This window comes from Sinocyclocheilus grahami, unplaced genomic scaffold, assembly GCF_001515645.1.
Source record: "Sinocyclocheilus grahami isolate Dianchi unplaced genomic scaffold, SAMN03320097.WGS_v1.1 scaffold46.1, whole genome shotgun sequence".
In the NCBI taxonomy this organism is placed as follows: Eukaryota; Metazoa; Chordata; class Actinopteri; order Cypriniformes; family Cyprinidae; genus Sinocyclocheilus; species Sinocyclocheilus grahami.
Genome location: NW_015505225.1, coordinates 529948 through 549511, shown reverse-complemented (window position 1 = coordinate 549511; position 19564 = coordinate 529948). Strand labels below are relative to the sequence as shown.

General features: G+C 35.8%; 1 protein-coding gene across 2 annotated transcripts in view; it reads left to right on the top strand.

Annotated features, from left to right (window-relative positions):
* The first annotated feature begins 3639 nt into the window (after positions 1–3639).
* Positions 3640–19564, top strand: part of cadm1b (cell adhesion molecule 1b) — a 188611-nt gene continuing 172686 nt past the window's right edge. For both annotated transcript variants that reach the window (XM_016268471.1, XM_016268469.1), the window contains exon 1: positions 3640–3767. In XM_016268471.1, the coding sequence (XP_016123957.1) occupies positions 3692–3767 (76 nt within the window). In that variant the 5' untranslated portion in view covers positions 3640–3691. The remainder of the gene's footprint in view (positions 3768–19564) is intronic.

The following is a 19564-nucleotide window of genomic DNA, read 5'->3' as shown; positions in this document are numbered from 1 at the left end:
AATTGTGTGGTACAGAAAGTCTGTCCATAGAACAGGTTCTGAATGAATTATGTTACTGATACCTAATGGTCAAAAGCAATAGCAAAAGTAATAGGTCAATATTAAATTGCAGACAAAGATTCTGAATTGCAAGGTTGGCTTGTACACTGTAATTGCCAAAAGTATTGGGACCCCCTCCCCCCTTCTAATGAACAGGTTTGACTACTTTAGTAATTTCCAGGAGTACAAATCTTAAAGTTTAAGCATATAATGATATTCTAGGGAATTGTGCGCTTTTAAATTTTATACCAATAGTTTGAACAGGACCCTTTTCTATTCTAAAACAATGCCCGTGTATAAGGCAAGGTTTAAAAAAAAAAAAAAAAACCTTGATTCAGTCAGTGGAAGAACTTGACTGGTCTGCAGAAAGCCAAGTCCTAATCCCAGCTGAACACCTCTGGTGTGACTTTAAATGAAGACCTTGAGCCAAAAACTCATCACCAAACACCAATGACTTGTACATATGCGTACAATCCTTTTAGACTTCCAAAACTGTGGCAACAATGATAGAAATACAATTTTTAAATACATTAATTAGGTTTCCATGTTCCCTTTGATGCCACAGTTCTGGAAGTGCCTTTTTCTGTTCTAAAGAAGGTGGTGTCCCAATACATTTGTCCAAATAGTATATGTACAAGTCATTGGTGTTTGGTGATGAGTTTTTGGCTCAAGGTCTTCATTTAAAGTCACACCAGAGATGTTCAGCTGGGATTAGGACTTGGCTTTATGCAGACCAGTCAAGTTCTTCCACACTGACTGAATCAATCTTTTTCTTTTCTTTTCTTAACCTTGCCTTATACATAGAGGCATTGTTGTTTTAGAATAGAAAAGGGTCCCGTTCAAACTATTGGCATAAAATAAGAAGCACACAATTCGCTAGAATATCATTATGCTTAAACTTTTTGAAGATTTGTACTCATAGAAACTACTAAAGTAGTCAAACCTGTTCCTTAGAAGGGGGTGTCCCAATACAGTGTATGTTTGGCGTGGTAGGGGGCCCAACTTCATATTCTTTCATAGGGCCCAAAATTGCTAGCGGCGCCCCTGCTTGGAGATGGCCTCTTTGGCGGTGTCTGGAAGATCCGGAGGCTCTGGTATGATCGCCGTGACTGTATCGCAGAAGATATATATGCAGGATCTGCCACTTTGGGTCTCAGGTGCATCCCAGTGCTGTTGAATGGCCACCTACGGGCTCGGGGAGAAACAGAAGGATAGGGGTGGCCGGAGCCATTGGCCAGGAGTGAGCTCAGTACTGGTTCTCAGTAGGGGCTGGACGAGAACGGTTCTTATCTTTTCTAACTTCCTCTACCTCAAAGTTAGAGCCATTTAAATACAGGATGAGACTGATTAACTCGACCAAAGAGAAATCACACATGGGAGAACTACAGCGAATGTTATTCTCGTCCAGTCCCAACTGAAAACAGGCGCATAGTAAAGCATCAGGTCAGTTCAACGGATAGGAAAACTCGATAAATTCCTCGACATACCTCTCCAAAGGCCGACCACCTTGCCACAGGCACCACAGCTGGTCCTCAGCCCATCTTGTTTATGGTACTGTATTCTGTCACGGATTGTGGCTGTAGACAAGCGCACGACACAGGAGTAATCCACCAAACAGTCTTTAATTCAAACAGCCGCTCAAGAGAAAGGACAACCACAATCACCTAAACGCAAACTAATAAAGGACAAAGGAACTTGGGAGAACACAGGGCTTAAATGAGCAAAGACAAACAAGATAATGAATAAACACAGGTGGAACCAAATGAACTAATCAAGGAACACAGGAAAACTAGGTCAAGGCAGGTAGAACAGAAAAATAAACGTGACACTACCATGTCCAGAAAACAAATTAGTGGCCAAAGAAAGTTGGTTTGTTTTTTGTTTACAGCTTACTTCTAATTATAAATACTGAAAGCCTGTGGAACAGTACAGGTTTTAACAATATTATTTTAATATTAGGGAATAAATGATAAGGAATAGTTCAGCCATAAATTAAAAACACCCTCAGGTCATCCAAGATGTAGACCAGTTTGTTCATTCATCCGAACAAAGTTGTAGAAATGTAGCATTGCATCACTTGTTCACCAATGGAATTAAATGGGTGCCGTCATAATGGGAGTCCAAACAGCTGATAAAAACATCACAATAATCCACAACCACACGACTCCAGTCCATCAATTAACATCCTGTGAAAATTGAGTGTTTACAATGGTAATTTTGCATTATTGACACACTATTTTCCTATTTAATACTGTAAAGTTGCTTTGACACAATCTGTATCGTTAAAAGCGCTATTATAAATAAAGGTGACTTGACTTGACTTGAAGCAAAAATATGCATGTTTGTAATAAACAAATACACCATTAAGACATTTTAAACTTTAAACCATTTCAAATTTTCATTTTTAGGTGAACTATTCATTTAATTATTTCAATTTTCTTTGAGCTTTGTAGGATGAAGGTAAAATTGATTATGTTAGAGTGTAATAAATTAGCAAGTAGCCCTACTAAATAAACGAACAACGTGTGCTTAATGTGTAATTATTTTATGGAATCACCTGTGAAAATCAACTGTTCATTTTGCTATTACAGTTAACTGTAGTAATATATATGCAAAATGTAATGTAAACTGTCACCAAATTGTAGAGAAGACATTTCAAATAAATTTAGACTAACGGTCAGCTCCACCAAAGAAAGTGAAATGCAGGATACTCAGGAGTTCATTTGCATTTTGCTAACTGAAGATGACTGACGGGTTAATGCAATGGAATGCAACAAAATGATTGCACTCATAAATCACTACAAATACTCATACACAGATGGATGAGTATTCTGTGTGATTTATGGGTGGGCAGCTGGACAACTGCAATGACATCGCTGTATTTTGCGGTCACTTATGTGCTTCTTTTAAAAGCTTTCGATGTTTATTGTGTCTGGATCTATATTTCAAATATGTTTTGTCTTAATATGCCATAATGGTGAGGAGCTAATAAAACAACAGTTTAAATATCACCTCTGATATCGGGTTGTGTTGAGGCTGCTCTGCCTCGCTCATGAACATAGGGGACGCTGTTTGTGTGTGAAACACTGTGATGCGATAGAGAAAGGCTTAATGCACACACGCACGCACGCACACACACACACACACCGCCCAAATGATTCATTTTGTTCAAATGAAAGCACAAAAATTTAAATATTGTAAATCCATTCTAAGCAAATTTGTTCATTGGTATTAGTTTTTTATTAATGTTTTACTCACCTTGGCGTTATGAGCAAGGTAGACAGATAGATAGTTTAAAAATATATTAAAAGCTGATTAAGAACTTTATGTTAGCGTTCTGATAATCCTGTCAGGGTTTGTTTGTACTGTACACCTTCACGTAAATCAAAATAATATGAAGGGATAATTCAACAAAAGTAATATTTCGCGCAGTTTGAACGAAACAGACACTTTCTGTAATTAATTGACAGGCGACATGTTAGCAGTAGAATTGCATAGCCTACTTTGTGCGCTCGCGCTCGTTTGTGTCTGCTTGCGTGCGTGCGTGCGTGCGTGCGTGCGAGTGTTTACTCCCTCCCGATTCTCCGCATCTCATGATCCTGCGAGCGTCTCTAGGTGATTTAGCGCCGCCAGTCTGAAGCAGGTGTTCAACATGGCGATCTCGGGACTCGGATCTCACTCTATTTCACTCTTTTTCTACGTGATTTTCGCAACGTTTCTGCATAAAGGTAAGACAAGCGGAGTATGTATGAAAGCTTATGTTTAGTATCGAAGCGAGAGCAGTGTGTAAACAACATATGTAACACTTGCGCACGACAGTGATGCACTACTCTCAAAGCTCTCATAGTTGATCTGCAATTGTCTACATGGTAAAAGCTATCATGTGAGGAGTACTTCGGCACGTTTGACTGTTCTGGATGGTGTTTTTGGTTGTTTAGCTGGAGAAAAGTACAGTACCCTAGTGCTGCTGATGAGAGGGACGCAAGTCCGTATCTCACAACCAGAAGTCAGTATTACATGCTGGTGATCTGAAAGCGGTTAAATGAATATAAAATAGTCCTTATGTATATTTAATGCACATGTTTAACGTAGACTTAAAACAAAGAACGCACGCATTGCAGAATAACAGCACAATTGCATTGACTTTATGGAATGACATTAGCACGCACTGTCTAATTCGTCTCTAAACAGGTCATCTTTAGTTCTCTCTGAAATCTTATACTGGCATTGCCATTTTGTCGAGTGGTTTAATGTGGTGTTGGTGTTCTTAAAAAGACTGTTTTCAGCTTCATTTAGTAGTTTTCCTGGCTTACATGGGGAAACGCTCCTGTGTTGGAGCATGGTGTGAGAGTCGCTTATGGCAAGCTGTTTTAACATTTGTAGCTTTTTGCTAGCTGGTGTTGGTGTTCTTAAAAAGACTGTTTTCAGCTTCATTTAGTAGTTTTCCTGGCTTACATGGGAAACGCTCCTGTGTTGGAGCATGGTGTGAGAGTCGCTTATGGCAAGCTGTTTTAACATTTGTAGCTTTTTGCTAGTTAAAATCTACTGTTATGTTATTAGTACTTATTTCAGTTAATACTAATACAATTGCAACTGCTATGTTTTAGTGGCACAACTATTCATTGGATTCTAGACATCCCAGTTCTGACAAGTATAGATTTAATCATTATTGAGTTCTATCGGGATCTGTGCCCTAAGTGCCCTTACAAAAATTAACAATGGTTTTACTACAAATAAAACAAACAAGCTAAAAAAAAACAGAACCAAAGCCATGGTTAATTTGTTAGTTAAACTATGGTGACCACAAATTAACCATGGTTTTGCTACACTAACCATAGTTTAACCATGGTATTTGTAGTAAAACTGTGGTTATACAAATGATAATCAATACTCCAAAAATCCATAGTTACTAAACCTTTACTATAATAAAACCTTAGGTTAATTTTCACTAGAGTGGTTCAGATATCAACTATTTACAGTACTTCTGGTTAGTAGGATTAGTTGGTACAAGTGCTTGTTCCGGGTTTTACTAGTGCTTATTTCTTATTTAGAAAACTGGTATATCCAAAAGTTCTGGTACATCCAAAAAGTAGTTACCCAAAAGTTAGCAGTAGTTATCCAAAAGCTACTATCATCTATTCCAGTTTGACTAGCATTATTAGTAACTATTAGCATTATTAGATACTAGTATCTATTCACAAAACAATACTATATCCCAACTGTTACTTGTAAAATTTCTTACCAAGTTAAATTTGCCTACTTGTCAAGGTATAGTATAGTCCAATTAGTTAACTACTGAAACACACACTTTAGGAAAACTAGAATAGATACTAGCTAAAGTATTCATATAGCTACTGTTTGAATAGCTGAAGGTAACATAAAGAAATATTAGTGCCTAATGAATAGTTAGTTGTAAAGTTGGTTGAAAGTGTAAATAGTAGGGGTGGGAATCGCAGGGTACCTCACGATACGATACGAATCACGATACATGACTCACGATACGATAATATCACAATACAGCGATTCTGCGATAATCGATATATTGCTAGACAATCCTATAACGATACATCACGATATCTGTCTAACTATGAAAACAAAATGCCTGTGAAAAGGTTAAGTGCAAGTTTTCTCTCTTTATTCAAGTCCAAACTGTTAGAAAACAGCACAAAAGTTCTGTAAAACAAATTTAACATGCTAAGTAAACTAATCATTTTATTCTTGGACTTATTAAAAGCTTACACTTTTCTTTGTGTGTAAACCAACACATTTAACTGCTTATCAACTTTATATATAGCCTGATAAATGTAGGTAAATTTTGAAATGTACCAGGTTTATATATATAGGGCCTATATATATAAACCTGGTACATTTAAAAATGTACCTAAATTTTGATAAAATGTTTTCTCAAACTTTCCTCTCCTCTCATCATAAAAACGGAGCCCCACACACATGACATGCAAGGAAAAAATAGCCATTCACATCGCCTCGTTTGCGCGCTCAGGTTCGTTATTTCAAATGAAGACGTGCTGCAAGCACACACACTGCACAATTCTGCTCTGCATTACGGCACTGACGAGGTTTTTGTTCGTCGCCCATGCCATAGGTGCAGATTTATGTTTCTGCCAGTTGGTGCCCACTGCATAACGCACACTTGCAATATCTGAGAGAGAGGGAGAGCATCCAGTTTTGTTGACATAAAACTGGACGCGCCGGCGGCACTCTCTCACTCATATAGTTAGTGAGGGAAATCCACCTGCGATCCGAGCGGAGAGGTTAGGCTACTCATGGACTGATTATGTGCTCTGCAGTAATAACGTGATCGATGCCTATGGGCCACGCTGATAGTGATTAGTTCTCATTTCCATAAACATACAGTGGGTATGGAAAGTATTCAGACCCCCTTAAATTTTTCACTCTTTGTTATATTGCAGCCATTTGCTAAAATCATTTAAGTTAATTTTTTTTCCTCATTAATGTACACACAGCACCCCATATTGACAGAAAAACACAGAATTGTTGACATTTTTGCAGATTTTTAAAAAAAGAAAAACTGAAATATCACATGGTCCTAAGTATTCAGACCCTTTGCTGTGACACTTATATATTTAACTCAGGTGCTGTCCATTTCTTCTGATCATCCTTGAGATGGTTCTACACCTTCATTTGAGTCCAGCTGTGTTTGATTATACTGATTGAACTTGATTAGGAAAGCCACACACCTGTCTATATAAGACCTTACAGCTCACAGTGCATGTCAGAGCAAATGAGAATCATGAGGTAAAAGGAACTGCCTGAAGAGCTCAGAGACAGAATTGTGGCAAGGCACAGATCTGGCCAAGGTTACAAAAAAAATTCTGCTGCACCTAAGGTTCCTAAGAGCAAAGTGGCCTCCATAATCCTTAAATGGAAGACGTTTGGGACGACCAGAACCCTTCCTAGAGCTGGCCGTCCGGCCAAACTGAGCTATCGGGGGAGAAGAGCCTTGGTGAGAGAGGTAAAGAAGAACCCAAAGATCACTGTGGCTGAGCTGTGCTTCTCTTCTTCATGTGATATTTCAGTTTTTCTTTTTTAATAAATCTGCAAAAATGTCAACAATTCTGTGTTTTTCTGTCAATATGGGGTGCTGTGTGTACAGTAATGAGGAAAAAAAAAAACTTAAATGATTTTAGCAAATGACTGCAATATAACAAAGAGTGAAAAATTTAAGGGGGTCTGAATACTTTCCGTACCCACTGTATATATAGCAGTAGAGCTAATACAGTGACTGGAAATCTGCTTATCCTTCGGTTCCTCGTGCTTCCCCATCTTCATAGAGAACGCGGTTCATGGTTGCTCAGAGCAGTTTGGAAAGAAGGTGGAAATGGCGCGACCGCGATTTTGACGCATTTTTAGTTGCTGGAAGCAGGGAAATCTATATAGAGCTTCTTATTGTAATAATTAAAATATCAATATTTGACGCCATATATCGATTTTCGTATTGCTTGGAGAAGGACAATGATATATCGCCATATCGATATATTGTACCACCCCTAGTAAATAGTAGTGGGAAATTAAGTTTAGCTATATCTGACCAGAGGTAGTCCCAAGTAGTCATTATCGAGAAAATGATTAGTGGCAAAGGAACAAGCACTAGTGAAATTTTCATTACATTTATTAGATGCGTTTATCCTTAGTCACATACAGAGGAGAAGGAACATAGCAATTCATCGAAGAGCCAATAATATTCATAATACACAATGCCAGGTTTATTAAATAGATTAGGAAGCAGGAAAAGTATAAATGCAAAAAACTGAAAAAGACACTGTCACTGTTGAATTACTTGCTAGGAATAATATAAAATATTATTCTACACTAGTAGACTATACTAGTAACAAAAATATACACTAGTTAGCTTTAAGGAATAAAGGTTCAAATGGCTTGCCGCAATAGCTCTTTCTGCCTCCCATCCATCAACAGGTTTTCCGCAATATATTGGCTTTTTATTCTGTGTTCTGGGAATGAGATTTCAGTATTCTATTAGAATTTAGTTATTTTTTATAGTCTTGTTATTATTATTTTTTTGAGTGATTATTTTGTGTGTTACCAAATTTATTCACTGCTAAAACCACCTTTGTAATAGACGTTTGTGGATGGCACTGCCTGTATTAACAACAGAGGCTTTTCTGTGTGTGAATGATGCTTTTGTCTGAGGCAAGAGGGATATATAGGTTTTCCTTTAGGAGACTTCAAAGCCACTTGTCTTCCTGTAAGTGCTCTTGAATCCTCATATAACCACCTAGAATATTGTGTAATGCAAGACATGCTATTTTCTGACTGGATTATTCTCATCCATCCATCCATTCTATATATACTTACAGGTAGTTGAAAGATTATATACTTTGGGGAAGATGATTTGTCCTGCGTTGAAGCATGTTAAAATCCATCTAAACATCATGTTTTTGTGACTACTTGCAGCTTATTTGAGCATGTTTATTGAGCGTCAACTATTTTATATATATATATATAATATATTTATTTACTTTCATATATATTTATATATATACAGCTTTTAATCCTGATGAAAAAAGCTCATGGTCTTGCTCTGCATCATCTCCCCAACACATAAATTCTAGAAAGCAGCAAATCGTTGTTCAACAGGCAGACTGCAGTTAACAGCGTAAGCTGACAGGAGAACTGCATTGACTTGAGAGGGAATATATATTCTCTTAGAAAATAATAGAGATAATAACAATTCTGATATGGGACAATTCTCACTGGCAAACAATACTTTTGTAATGAGATGGGATATTCATGTAAATTGCTTCATGCCAAGGGTAATTTTCAGTCTGCGTGACTCACAGGTAGAGTTTCCATCAGTGCGAGGAGCTCGAGTAGTAAATATTAGAAACACACTGCAGCTTTTGCATAATTCACGATGCCCCGTGATGAATGTTATGGAAGATGAATGGTCTGACACTCCCCACAACAATCAGCACTAATGTAAACCCCTCTAAAATCAAACGAGAAACCTTGTAAAACATACCCGCAGAGAAAAGACTAATGCTCATATATGACACTTGCTCATATATGACAGAGGAGCTGCATTGAAAGTCATTTGCTGGGAAATGTCTGCACTCTTCTGCTGAGATTATCATGTATTTGTTTCTCCTGAATACCAGCAAACTGTTGATTGGCAGTGAATTAAAACGTTTTACCCTTGGTGCATTATCTTTCTAAGATCGTTTGTTGGAATAATTTTCTTTTCTATTTAAAGCGAAAAATGTATAGCTCATTAGATTTACATTATCCCTGCTCAATAAGCCTTGTGCTGATTGCTAAATAATGCACAGCACTACATTATGCTCCTACCAGATGCTAAAGTTGCCGAGATGGAAATGTGAGATAACTTTGCATAGAAGTGAAGATGATGATGATATGCCATGAGAAAATGATGTTGCCCAGCACAATTATGAGATTTTTTTAATCTGTTTTTTTTTTGCAATGTCATTAAGGAACTTGAATCAGAATAACCGCATCTCGCATCAAAGGAGTCTTTTTAAGATGAAGTTCAAAGCAGGCTTTAAAGTTATATAATTTTGAAAGCTCAACAATTCTGCTTCATTTTGTGTTTGTGTATTTCAGCAAATAGGCCGACCATATTTGAACAAGTCCGCAATCTGTTAGTTGACTCCATTGGGGTTATTACATATTGCTCATCCACTTATGTAACTTCACAACAGAAGCCTCTCTAGTGAGTCAACACACAAGTACAGGGGCTGATGTGAAGCACTACGAAGACCTCTCCTGTCTTAGTTTTCTGTTTATACCTCTGTATTACTAAACATCAGAGCTGAAGTATCCTCTTGTCGGTGCTAGACTGGGAGGAAAATGATGCTTGAAGCCAATAGACTATCACTTCTGTAGGACAGATACCAGTTGAGCGCTATGCAGCAGCACACAGTCAATTAGTGGTAACAGATTGAAGGAAGCCCCAGTGGAGAGAGAATGCTTCATTCATGACACTGCTGGAGTAATGAGAGTGGAATATGATGAGGGGAGGGGGTTCCTGTCTTCTGTGATAAATATTGTCATTGTTCTCCTTCTGCCCTGTCTTTCATGGACCGAGCTCATTGTCTGTCCTAGTTGGCAGAATTGTTTTGGCACTGACCATGAAAAAAAATCAAATTATGTTGTTTTTCAGGGCGCAAAGTGTACCGCTTGCTTGGTTTACCAGCCTCTGAAGAGCTGCAGAAACCTTTGTAGCGTTGCGACGCTGCTGACACGATTGACCGGTTTTAAACTGTGCTTGTCATATTGGGAGGGATTTTGAATTATGCCACCTTTCAAATGTCAGTGTTTTGTTTCCAAAGTCTTTATTGTCTGAATTTTATATTTTTTACATTTAAATATACTATTTTATATGCACGCGCATGGACACATCACATCCAAAATAAACATTTTTGTTTACATAATATATGTGTGTGTACTGTGTATATTTATTATGTATATATAAAGACAAATACTATAAATATATATAGTAGTTTGTTACAATTGTTGTTATTATGTAATAATACAATTGTTGTTATAATATGTATATATTTATTATATAATTTTTTATCATACTTTACAAAAATAATATAATATATGATATAATAATAAATCATATATTGTAAATAATATAAAAAATTATATAAATTTCTATGGACACTAAAACAGTCATAATATGATTACATTATCTGCAGCATCTTTTTGAAAAACATAATTCGGCATAATTCTGACTACCTCCATATGTGATTTCATATGTGATGAATAAAAAATGCAAAAAAACCGAATCACTCCAAGGCACTTGAAATTATAGTGAAAAAAACTACATGGGTTTACATTAAAAATGTAAGGTGTTGCATTTAATGTAAAGCCATGTGAATAAAGGCTTTACACATTTTTTACTATCATTTCGAGTGCCTTGGAGTGATTAGTTTTATGATGAATTTAGAAATCCCGCATCCAAAGAGAACCGATTTATGGACTGTATACCCCAGCAGCATTTTTTTCTTTGTGCATATTTTTGATGTATGCAATAAAAATATATCTTCAAAACCATGTCTACCATGATAACCTATAATAAAGATTTATTGTCATATATATTTATATTTATGTCATTCAAGGTAATAAAATAAGTGAAAATACTTTTTTAAATGTATAATATTTTAAACTTTTGAATGTCAGTGACAGAGCATATGTCTCTAACATTTTGTATTTTCAGTGAAACAGAATTATGAAACTGTCTATTCTGGTGTCACCTTTGCCTTGTGCATTGGGAACCAGGACCAAGTCCAAACCTATTCAAGTTCACCCCTGTTTTAATACCAAATTTTGAATTTTTATGAATTCTTTATCATGTGCCTTAGTTCATTTAGCACTTTTTGTCCTCTGAAACAACTTTATCACAAGCATGAAATTTTCCAACCCTTTCTTTTCAACCACCTTATGTTTACAATCCATAATGGATAAAATCACATCAATTTACCCTTTTCTTTTTCTCAATGAGTTTCTTGTTTTCCTTGGGGAAAAATGTCACATACTGGAAGCAAAAAAGGTTGTGATTCATGCTGACCTCAAATAATAACAGTACAAATAATTTGGGCTCCATCCTTGCAGTCCTTGTTCCCAAAAACCCATAAAAACAGATTCCAGTTTCTTCCTATAATGCGCCGATAGGTATGTTTAGAGTCTGTTTACAGCTTGTGTTTACGATAGACTCTAGAAACATATTTTTATACGGTACGTGTGTCGTGATGACCTACTTCATCTCACCATGCTTTGAGAGTTGTCATGAAAAATGTTCAGAAACATATGAATGGTGACATGCCCCCAAAGCTCAACGAGATGTGACCCACTTACAAACAGAGCTGCTGATGGAACCTATAAGGTCTCAGCATCATCTCCAGAGACCCCTGCGTTTACTCACTCCCTGTTTTTGTTTCGTTCTCACGAATGCTAGAGAATGAGGCCTCTCTACCTCCGTTTCCCTTAAAGCAAAAATTGATCGCAGTCTCAGCGTTTTTAATATTTAAACTGGTGAGGTGCGAGCTAGTTAGAAACCACAGTGACACCGTGAATGCGGTCTCGACTGCTGATCGCATCACCATCGATCAGTCGAGACGTAGAGTGGGACTCCAGCTGTCTGAGTAAGAGAGAGTGACCAATCAATAGAACGTACAGATGGCGGCTCAGAGGGGAGGTGCTATTCAATTGAGCTGCTAAATACTTAAGAATGTCAGGACGCTGGATACTCGCAGTGGTTGATCTCATCACCTCGAGCAAAACGAGGTTCTGGGACAGCAACATCTGTCTGCACAGTCATGGTCGCATCCACTTGTGCTAAATTGGGATCATTGCTGGAAAATTATTTGGGCTGTTAACGGTGGTGCGTGTCATTTTTTTGGGTGGTAAAATCGAAATATGCCTGTTTAATACACATAGACAACTACAAGTGAGCCAATTGTTAAACCCCCCTGATAAATTCCAGCACTTTGGCGTTGTGATACTTTCAAAACATGACTTTGTTTGTTTATGTATTCTGGCACAGCAACAGTGGCTCAACTAATGGTGTGAGTTTGAGGGCGGGGCTATCTGTTTGGTGACCAATGGCAGACTGGAGTGTGTTCAGGAATTATTTTTGCTATTCTGTTTGGTGTTGCTTGCAGTGTTATTTTAGTATTTTTTATACTATTATAGTTTTTTATTAATATTTTTAAAAAAATATGTTGATAACAGAAGCTCATAAGAAAATGACTGAAAATTAAAATATAAAAAAAATATTTATTGAAAATAAAAGCAATTAAAAATATAATTTAATAATATAGTTTAATTAATATTTTGAATTTCTTTTCTTTTATTTATTTATTTATATTTTATTAAAAAATATATATATTTTTTTCTTTTAGTAATTTTATTTATTTATTTTAAGTATATTACTGTTAGGTTTCATTTACTATTTCAGTTGTAGTTTTTATTTATTGCCATTTAGTTATTTTAGTGCTTCTATTTAAACTTAAAATACTTTGACACAGTCGTCAAAGTATTAGATAACATAACAAAATATTAGTTAACAGATAACAGATCACCTTTAATTTTAATGTAGAAACATACATTTTCTCTAAAGCTGCTTTGAAATTGAGTTTAATTGATTTAAATTTATTTCAGGGAGTTGCCAAGGCAGTTTAAAATCATTTTTTCATCTAATGTTTATATTTTTATTTCAGCTTTATTTTGATTAATAAAAATGTTTCTAATAGTTTTAGTTTTAGTTAACAAAAATAACCCTGGTTGCTAGAGCATTGCTTATTTTTACACAGGCATTTTTTTAGTTTTCGTTTCATATTTTTCTTTTTTTTTATTGTAATTTAAAAAAAAACTTTTTACATATTGATGTAGACACATATCAACACTTAAATCTTTGTTTTGAAAATCTAAGCTCTTTTTTTTTGCAGAGAAGCCTCAATGGTGCATAAAAACAAAGGTTTTAAAAGGTTTAACTTTGCACAAAAGCTCTGTGCTTTCTTTATCCTATTGAGACATGCTATCTTAATTACTGTTGTACAAAAGGACTTTAATTTATCATTTGTCACTGTTGAATCAGGACAATGCACCCTGAGCAATCATATTAATTCAGCCGAATCAGCCATCTATTGATCGCCGGTCCAGTGGGAGAAAGGTGTCCGTGTAATGAAGCCCGCTTTGTGGTTGATTGAGGAAAGGCACAGTATCAAATGTGTCAGATTGAATCTCCATATCGGTCCTCAGAATAGCATGATGGGTTTTTTTCCCTTCAATCAGCTTTTCCTGATTCACAGGCGTTTGTTAGGAACGACGTGTTATTAATGTCACCTCAAAGCATTAAGAGCAAAGCTGAAACCTTGCGCTTGCGGTAGCTATTAAAGCTTGTATATGAGGCGAAAGCCTGTTTCATCCATTTAAACAGATGTTAACATGATGTAGCATGTCTCTGTGAAGGTCTCTGAACAATATTCTAGCTCTTTTCACAGGGACGGGTTAATGCAAGAGAACCATTCAGATAATAAGCCCTGGAAGGTGTTGTAGATCAATGGTTCTCAGATGATTTCACTTCATAAACCAGATTTTTACATTATATAAATTATTCAGTGCAGTAGCAAAATGGTTTATCATACATAAATGCCCTTAAACTAAATGAAATTAATTAAAATTAATTAATTAGCCTTACCTTTATAGGCATAATAATATGCAAAATTATGACCACGCCATGGTGTGAATCTGAGCCATTATAGTTAAAGGGGTCATATGATGCTATTTTAAAGATCATTATTTTGTGTATTTGGTGTAACATAATATGTTGACATGCTTTAATGTTCAAAAAACACATTATTTTTCAAATACTGTACATTATTATAGGTCCTCTATGCCCCGCCTCTCTCAAACACTTAGTTTTCAACAAAGCCCCCTCCTTTGACAAGCGCTGTCTGCTCTGATTGGCCAGCTGACCCAGATATATATTACATATACAAAAAGTGACAAAAATACTACATACATAAACTAAATACTAAATATTAAAACTTTAATAAAACTAAAATATAAAAATAAAAACATTCAAAATATTAATAAAATCTAGGGATGCACGATATATCGGCCACCATATCGGTATCGGCCGATAAATGCTAATTTTTTCTGTTATCGGTATCGGCCTGATAAGAAAATTTGGCCGATATCTTAAAGCTGATAAATAATGCATTATTTCCTTCAGAGACACGTCAGATGTGCGCTGTTCGTTTGCAGCCTTTTGTGCAATTGTACGTTGTAATATTGTGTTTATTTGATGTATATCTCATTTATCTCATATAGAATGCGTTTGGTTAAGTTAAAAGAGCGCTTCAGTTTACCGGTGATCATCTTTAGCTCAGCGCACGCAGCTCAAACAGCAGTGCACAACATTAATAACTATGATTGGGAATGTCGTGTATATAACATTCTAATGAGAACATTATTATAATAAAACGTTGTGAATTCTTTGGGTTTAGTTGCCGTGTTTCAGCGCGTTGTTATGGGAAGAGCGCATCCACAACAGGATCACACATTCTGACTATAGCACGCAATAACTGCATCATTTTGTACATATATAAGTTATAATATTATGTTTATGTTGTATTAATATTAATCCCAGGATGCATTTCCTTGAGTTAAATAAGCTGCCAGCAAAACGCTTCAGTTTACCATGTTCATTCAGCTCTTCAGCTTCAGCACGTGCAGCTCAACGGCTGCTATTTAAAACAGTGGTATTAATTTGTTACTTTTTCAAAATCATTGATATATTATTAATAACAACAACCACTTGTATTTTTCTCTTATTATTTTCATCAACAATATGGTTTAGTAATTAAAATCATTTAATTATTGTCCGTGCAGAGGCTATTCCGTTTTATTGATCTATGGCGCATTCATTTTGATTCTTTACACGTGTAATGATGTCCAGTGACTTGTTTGCATTATTTATGCATAATTTTATTTATTTGTAAGGCTTTTTTATGACTAAATTTGGTAATGGGAGAGTAAAAATATTTTTAAAACGTACACCGTTCAAACTAGGCTGCTTATGTTGAAGTGTTTGGGATGTGGCTTTTAATGATGAGACCTTTTTTGTAATCAGGCTCTCAAAAAGTATATAACAATTTGGATATAGATTTATCGGCCAACATATCGGTTATCGGCTTTCAAATATAAAGAATAATCGGTTATCGGTATCGGCCAAAATTTTCATATCGGTGCATCCCTAATAAAATCAATAGAAGTATCTCAGTGATGCTAAAGTAACACTGATGTGAACTTGAAAATGTACTTTTTTAATTTATTTTTTCTTATTTTTTATAAAAAGTATTGCTTTGTTGTGAACAAAAGCTTTTTCTCATCTTTATTTTTTAATTGTTTTTATTATGCACAATGGCGCCGACGCTGATGGCTGCCTCCGTGGCGTGCTCTGCAGTTGTTTTTATGTTTTTGTTAGTTTGTCCTGTCTTTAGTTATATCCCTGCAATCAGTTTCACCAGAGACGAATTGCTGGACATTCGGAAGTACACACCACCCGATATTTCACCGGTTTTCGACTATTCGGATGTTTTGCTGGACATTGTTGTCGGGGGAGCTGTGGCGCTGATTAAGCGCTTCAGGACGCGTAGACGGGGGAAGCGAGCCGGCGCGCTTAATTCCTCGTATGTGTAAACATACCTGGCAATAAAAACTCATTCTGATTCTTCTGATTCTGATTATTATTATTTTTCCCTGGTGTACATTACCCTCAGAATGCACCTCATTAGTTTAAAACCGTTGTTGTTGATCACAGCAGTAAAACCTTTCCCTCATTTTAATGATGATGATAATAACAAATAATGAAAAATATGACGCCGTCAGTTAAATAAATCAAGTTTACATTCATATTTTTCCCTTCTGATGAAAGCCTGTGATGGTTTCAGAGAGTCAGATGGGATTAAGAAGATAAACATCAAGATCTGAGCCATCATGTGTTGGCTTTGGCTCAAAATCTCTTTTTCTTTTTTGTATTTATAGTAGTTTACATCTGTACAATAGGAATGTGATCCCTCTCCTCTACACATCAGCTGACAAGTTATTTTCTCATCTGGAGCTGTGATCACTTCACACAATAGCACCATTTGATTTTAGCATAACAAGGCCATTGATTTGTGTGATACATTTGTGTAATGCAAGGACAGGGATGTTAATTTGTGGTTTGACTTTCAAATGTAGTCATCTTTGTGCAACATTTTCTTAGTGGCTTGTAGCTTAGCTTGACTGTAGTTGAAATGCCTTGAAATATGATTCGACTGTAAGTTTATAAGCGTCAGTTTCAGAGTAGCTTCCCCATCTGCTGTTTACATATAGGTGTCATAAACGTGGAGCTGCAGTGATAGATATGTAACTGGATGACAAGCTTGAGAAATATCAGGAACTAAAGGAGAAGCTAGAAAGAAAGTGACAAGCCAGAGCCCAAGTAGATCCACTGCTGATATGGGCTCTTGGCGCTGTGCTGGAAAATGGTTTTAACAGAAACCAGGACAAACTCGATATCTCAGTCCAGGAGAGTGCAATCCTAAGAACATCTCAGATACAGAATCCACTTAGTAGGATTGAGGGAAAAAGGCTTGTGAAAGGAGGTTTTCTGGATTGTGTAATTTTTGTAGCATACACCTTTATATAATTATATAGAGGCTCTGTTGAATTCCTGATTGTGATTTGATAGCATGTTAGTAATTTTAGCATGCGAGTAATTTTCTGTAAATGCATTTTCTGACTGTGCCAGAGAGCAGCACAACTTACAGTGCATTTATAGTGCAGAATTCATTCAAAATATAAATCTTTTGTAACAATATACACTGCTTTTTTCTTTCTTTTATTCAGCAAGGTTATGTTAAATTTATAAAAAGTGATAGTAACGACTCATATTGTTACAAGAGATTTCTGTTGAACCTTTTATTCATCAAAGAATCCTAGTATCACACGTTTCAAATAAATATTAAGCAGCACAACAGCTTCTATTTAATAAATCAGCATATTAGACTGATTTCTAAAAGGTCGTGTGACACTGAAGACTGGAGTAATGGCTGATGAAAATTCAGCTTTGCCACCACAGGAATACATTCTATTTTGAAGTATACACTCTAAAAAATGCTGGGTTAAATCTGGACAAACCCAGCGACTGGGTTGTTTTCAACCAACGGTTGGTAACCCAGCCTTCTGGGTAGTAACCCAACCGCTGGGTCAAAAACATTCCAATTGCTGGGTTTGTCCATATTTTACCCAGCATTTTTAGAGTGTATTAAGGTAGAAAACTGTTATTTAGAATTGTAAAAATATTTCACAATATTGCTGCTTTTACTGCATTTTTGATCAAATAAACTAAGCTTTGATGAACACAAGATGCTTTCAAACATTTTAAATGTAAGGGTAAATTTTTTGGAGCTGCAGTGATAGATATGTAACTGGATGACAAGCTTGAGAAATATCAGGAACTAAAGGAGAAGCTAGAAAGAAAGTGACAAGCCAGAGCCCAAGTAGATCCACTGCTGATATGGGCTCTTGGCGCTGTGCTGGAAAATGGTTTTAACAGAAACCAGGACAAACTCGATATCTCAGTCCAGGAGAGTGCAATCCTAAGAACATCTCAGATACAGAATCCACTTAGTAGGATTGAGGGAAAAAGGCTTGTGAAAGGAGGTTTTCTGGATTGTGTAATTTTTGTAGCATACACCTTTATATAATTATATAGAGGCTCTGTTGAATTCCTGATTGTGATTTGATAGCATGTTAGTAATTTTAGCATGCGAGTAATTTTCTGTAAATGCATTTTCTGACTGTGCCAGAGAGCAGCACAACTTACAGTGCATTTATAGTGCAGAATTCATTCAAAATATAAATCTATGTAACAATATACACTGCTTTTTTCTTTCTTTTATTCAGCAAGGTTATGTTAAATTTATAAAAAGTGATACTAACGACTCATATTGTTACAAGAGATTTCTGTTGAACCTTTTATTCATCAAAGAATCCTAGTATCACACGTTTCAAATAAATATTAAGCAGCACAACAGCTTCTATTTAATAAATCAGCATATTAGACTGATTTCTAAAAGGTCGTGTGACACTGAAGACTGGAGTAATGGCTGATGAAAATTCAGCTTTGCCACCACAGGAATACATTCTATTTTGAAGTATACACTCTAAAAAATGCTGGGTTAAATCTGGACAAACCCAGCGACTGGGTTGTTTTCAACCAACGGTTGGTAACCCAGCCTTCTGGGTAGTAACCCAACCGCTGGGTCAAAAACATTCCAATTGCTGGGTTTGTCCATATTTTACCCAGCATTTTTAGAGTGTATTAAGGTAGAAAACTGTTATTTAGAATTGTAAAAATATTTCACAATATTGCTGCTTTTACTGCATTTTTGATCAAATAAACTAAGCTTTGATGAACACAAGATGCTTTCAAACATTTTAAATGTAAGGGTAAATTTTTTAAAAAGTGTAAATGTATGTGTGTGCCATTTTCTGAGAAAAATATATAATATAATATAATATAATGAATGATTATAATACATTTATTTTGAAAAACTACCATGAAACGGTTTAAATTTCTCCAATACATAAAATTATTATTTAATTTAAAAATGTTTTTAATAAAGCATGAAGATTTCAGCTGTTGGGCAGAAGTAATATTATCTGAGGCTGTTTCTGAGCTCGATACTTAATTTGTGGAATATGGAAGTACTTCTACAAACCTGAAAGTTCTTATATATAAATATGTATTTATGGTAACTGTGGTGCAAGTGGAATAATTGTCTCTGGACTGTTATGCATTACCATTTTGAGTGAGAAGTAAATTTTCAATAATTCAGAAGTCTGTCATCAATTATTTCTAACATATGAAACACAGAAACTTGTAGAAGTAGGTCCCCCCCCCCCCCCCCCACCACTCTTTTTATCACCAAAAAAAAATCCCAAC